The sequence below is a fragment of the Gouania willdenowi genome, chromosome 1, assembly GCF_900634775.1.
Source record: "Gouania willdenowi chromosome 1, fGouWil2.1, whole genome shotgun sequence".
Lineage (NCBI taxonomy): Eukaryota > Metazoa > Chordata > Actinopteri > Blenniiformes > Gobiesocidae > Gouania > Gouania willdenowi.
In genome coordinates, this window is record NC_041044.1 from 45,599,769 (window position 1) to 45,603,047 (window position 3,279).

The 3,279-nt window shown below is 40.3% G+C and overlaps 1 protein-coding gene across 3 annotated transcripts in view; it reads right to left on the bottom strand.

Annotated features, from left to right (window-relative positions):
- LOC114473785 (calpain-2 catalytic subunit-like) overlaps nucleotides 1-2,817 on the bottom strand; it is a 7,229-nt gene extending 4,412 nt beyond the window's left edge. For all 3 annotated transcript variants that reach the window (XM_028465592.1, XM_028464793.1, XM_028463924.1), the window contains exons 1-3: nucleotides 2,488-2,817; nucleotides 1,564-1,633; nucleotides 44-165 (exon numbers count right to left, since the gene is read on the bottom strand). In XM_028465592.1, coding sequence (XP_028321393.1) covers nucleotides 44-165; nucleotides 1,564-1,633; nucleotides 2,488-2,724 — 429 coding nt within the window. In that variant the 5' untranslated portion in view covers nucleotides 2,725-2,817. The remainder of the gene's footprint in view (nucleotides 1-43; nucleotides 166-1,563; nucleotides 1,634-2,487) is intronic.
- Between the last annotated feature and the right edge of the window lie 462 nt (nucleotides 2,818-3,279).

Here is a 3,279-nt window from a genome sequence, read left to right on the forward strand (position 1 = left end):
CGTGTCAGCCCCTCCCTCACTGGTTGGTCAGTAGCGTCCGTACCTCAAAGTGGAATATTCCAGCGTACTCTCCGTCCCTGAAGTTCTGATCCTGAGGAACGACACGTGCCAACACTTCCTGGTTCAGAGTGAGAGACGCGATGGCAGCCAATAGCCAACAGTCACCTGTGTGACAGGAGGGAATGGGCGGGGCTCATGTTACAGGCTAGATGATACCATGAGCACACACACGTCTCAACAGACGCTCATTCAACACAGTGTCACCATGGAAACACACAGCATTACATTAAATACATCTGATCTTTAAGTTTGAATGATTTCTGTCAGGTTTTGTTATAAAATAAGATATTTGCACTTTGATGGTTCTAAATTATTGTATATGCTGTAATACAGTAATTTACAGTAAGAACGTTTGTGCTTTTGTACAAAACAAATAAAAAATTACTTTAAACAAAAAAAGAATAATCTATTCCTATGCATCCCAAATATACAGTACAGTAATATAAAACACAAAATACTATATAAAAACATAAATTACTTTATTTAGTGAAATCAGGCTGAATACGGTAACCATGGTAACCATGTGTTAACTGTTGGTTTCCTTAAAGCAGCTTCACACACATGTGGTGCACGACGAATGTGAAGCTTATGATTAAAAAAAAATATTTATGGATTAACCCAACAGTCATTCATTGTCATAGCGCCACCTGTTGGTAAAAGGAAATCATAGACATTATATTTGCACAGAACGTTGTAGGAAAGTTAGTGATATAATCCTTGAAAATGATCAGCTATGTCTCAACACGTTAACATTTCTGCCACGCCCCCACATGCAACACACCTCAACGTGCACCACGTCCTGACGTGTGTGTGTGTGTGTGTGTGTGTGTGTGCTTACGAGGGTCCGTTCGTCGCTGCTTGTAGCTTTCATTTTTATATCACATGATGAGCAGTCTCTGGAAACATTTTCCCATAAAAAACGTTCTGGTGACGACGCTTCATTCTGTCTATTTCCACGTTCAACAGTGAATTCTGTTTTCATTGGTTGATTCCGTTAACGTGGGTTTTAAACGCCCTCCATAGTCCAAAGAGTGGATGAAGAAGTGCAGCTTTATACAAACCTTCCTCCATCAGAACCAAAGACAGTGTTACTGTACCCTATTATTATTATTATTATTATTATTATTAGTATTATTATTATTATTATTATTAGTATTCACTCATCCCTAGCTGTAGCTATAGCAGACATTCATCATGTTTTTACACATCCTTCTGTTTTCATTGTGTTTTGAACAAAGTGTGTCCTGTAAAAGTTTAGTGTGTAGCAGGTGGTGAATTAATTATAATAATTCATAATCAATCATAATAACTAGTGACTCAGGACAGATGTTTGGTGACTGTTTAGTGAAAGAAATAAAAACTTATTCACAATTTATTCCACAAGGACTGAGAGTTTAGAACATGTGACCAGTTTAGAACTATGATTGTTAGCATTAGCATTAGCATTAATCTCAGTGGTTAACCAGGGGGGCGGGGCCAACTGGTTAAACTGGTTGTTCTCACCCAGAGATCCTTGACAGATGTCAGTCCTCATCGCTCCAGAGACGATGAACTCAGGGGAAGAAGTCAGCTCCTACACACACACACACACACACACACACACACACACACACACGCACACACAGAGAGAGAATCAGGTTTCATTGTTACTCCCTTGTGTGTGTGTGTGTGTGTGTGTGTATTAATTATGTAAAGTATCACCTTCACCATGAAGGTCACATGTCTTCACGTGTTTGTTTTTAGGATTAAATCTAAAATCATCCAAACAGACCTTAGACCACGCGTGTCAAACTTAAGGTTCAGGGACCAAATCCAGCCTTTAGAACATCTAATTTGGCCCCACAACAGAAATAAAAAAGTCAGAGAAACCTTAATTATCAAATATTTCAGTTATAGATATCTACAAATTATAACAAAAATTCAACGAAACTCCACAATATCAGCAGAACTCACATTTCCTCCATCATTTTATCACATTGTTAAAATAACTTTATTCTTAAATAATGGGATTTTCTTCAAATAATTGCACAAAATTACATTAAAATTTGTCACAAAATCCAATAAATGTAAAGTGCAGATCCTTAGGGACTGATATCTGTCACTTATTGATTTGATATGATCAATGTATTATTTATTTCTATGTAGAAAAGCAATAACTAGAGACAATAATGATGATCTACAGCTTACTGAACATGATCTTTATTTAACTACTTTAAACATCCTGGTTTACACCAGGATCAATATATTGATTGTGGATCAGTTTCATCTCTCTCTCCTCACAGATCAACCTTTAACATTAACTGATCACTATTGATCTCATTAGAACACTTTACTAATCGGATCAGTTCAAACTAAGGATTTAATCAGGTCGCGGTGGACCGGTTCAGACGTTTGGGTCCGGGTCCGGTTCCGGGTCCGTACACTCACCGTGGGCCGGGCCCAGCTGACCCCGCGGACCTTGTATGAGGACGGGCCGAGCTCGTTGAAGCCCAGGGAGGAGGTCTGTGCCGGGAAGGTCTCGTCCTGGTACAGGTATCCGTCCTGGAGGCACTGGAGCCTCAGGGCCTGGTAGTCCTGGTTCAGGTACGGAACCGCCCTGCTGTTGGAGCCCAGGCCCGAGTCCTGGTCCCGGTGGGCCCGCAGAGTCTGAGCGATGCCAGCCATGGTTCTAATGGTTCTAATGGTTCTAATGGTCCGTGTGTACTAAAGAACACACACTGGTGTTCATGGGAGCGGTTACAGGTGTGACGTCACAGGGCGTGGTCAGGTTACCATCAGGATGTTGTTTTTTTTTTAATGAATACATATTTATATTTCTATCTGATAAACACCGCCATCTTTGTAGTTTTTAATCATTTCACAGTTTAATTCAGCCCCGATTACTGTACAGTTACAAAGCTGTGTGTGTGTGTGTGTGTGTGTGTGTGTGTGTGTGTGTGTGTGTGTGTGTGTGTGTGTGTGTGTGTGTGTGTGTGTGTGTGTGTGTGTGTGTGTGTGTGTGTGTGTGTGTGGTTGAGGTTACATTTTTCAGGCCAGTTGTTCAAACATTTTTTCTGGATCAATCTTATCCGGATTTGAAAATCCCATATTTTGTTATCCAGGATCAGGATCAGGATCAGAATCAGAATCAGAATCAGAATCAGAATCAGAATCAGAATCAGAATCAGGATCAGGATCAGGATCAGGATCAGGATCAGGATCAGGTAATCAGTCTTACTT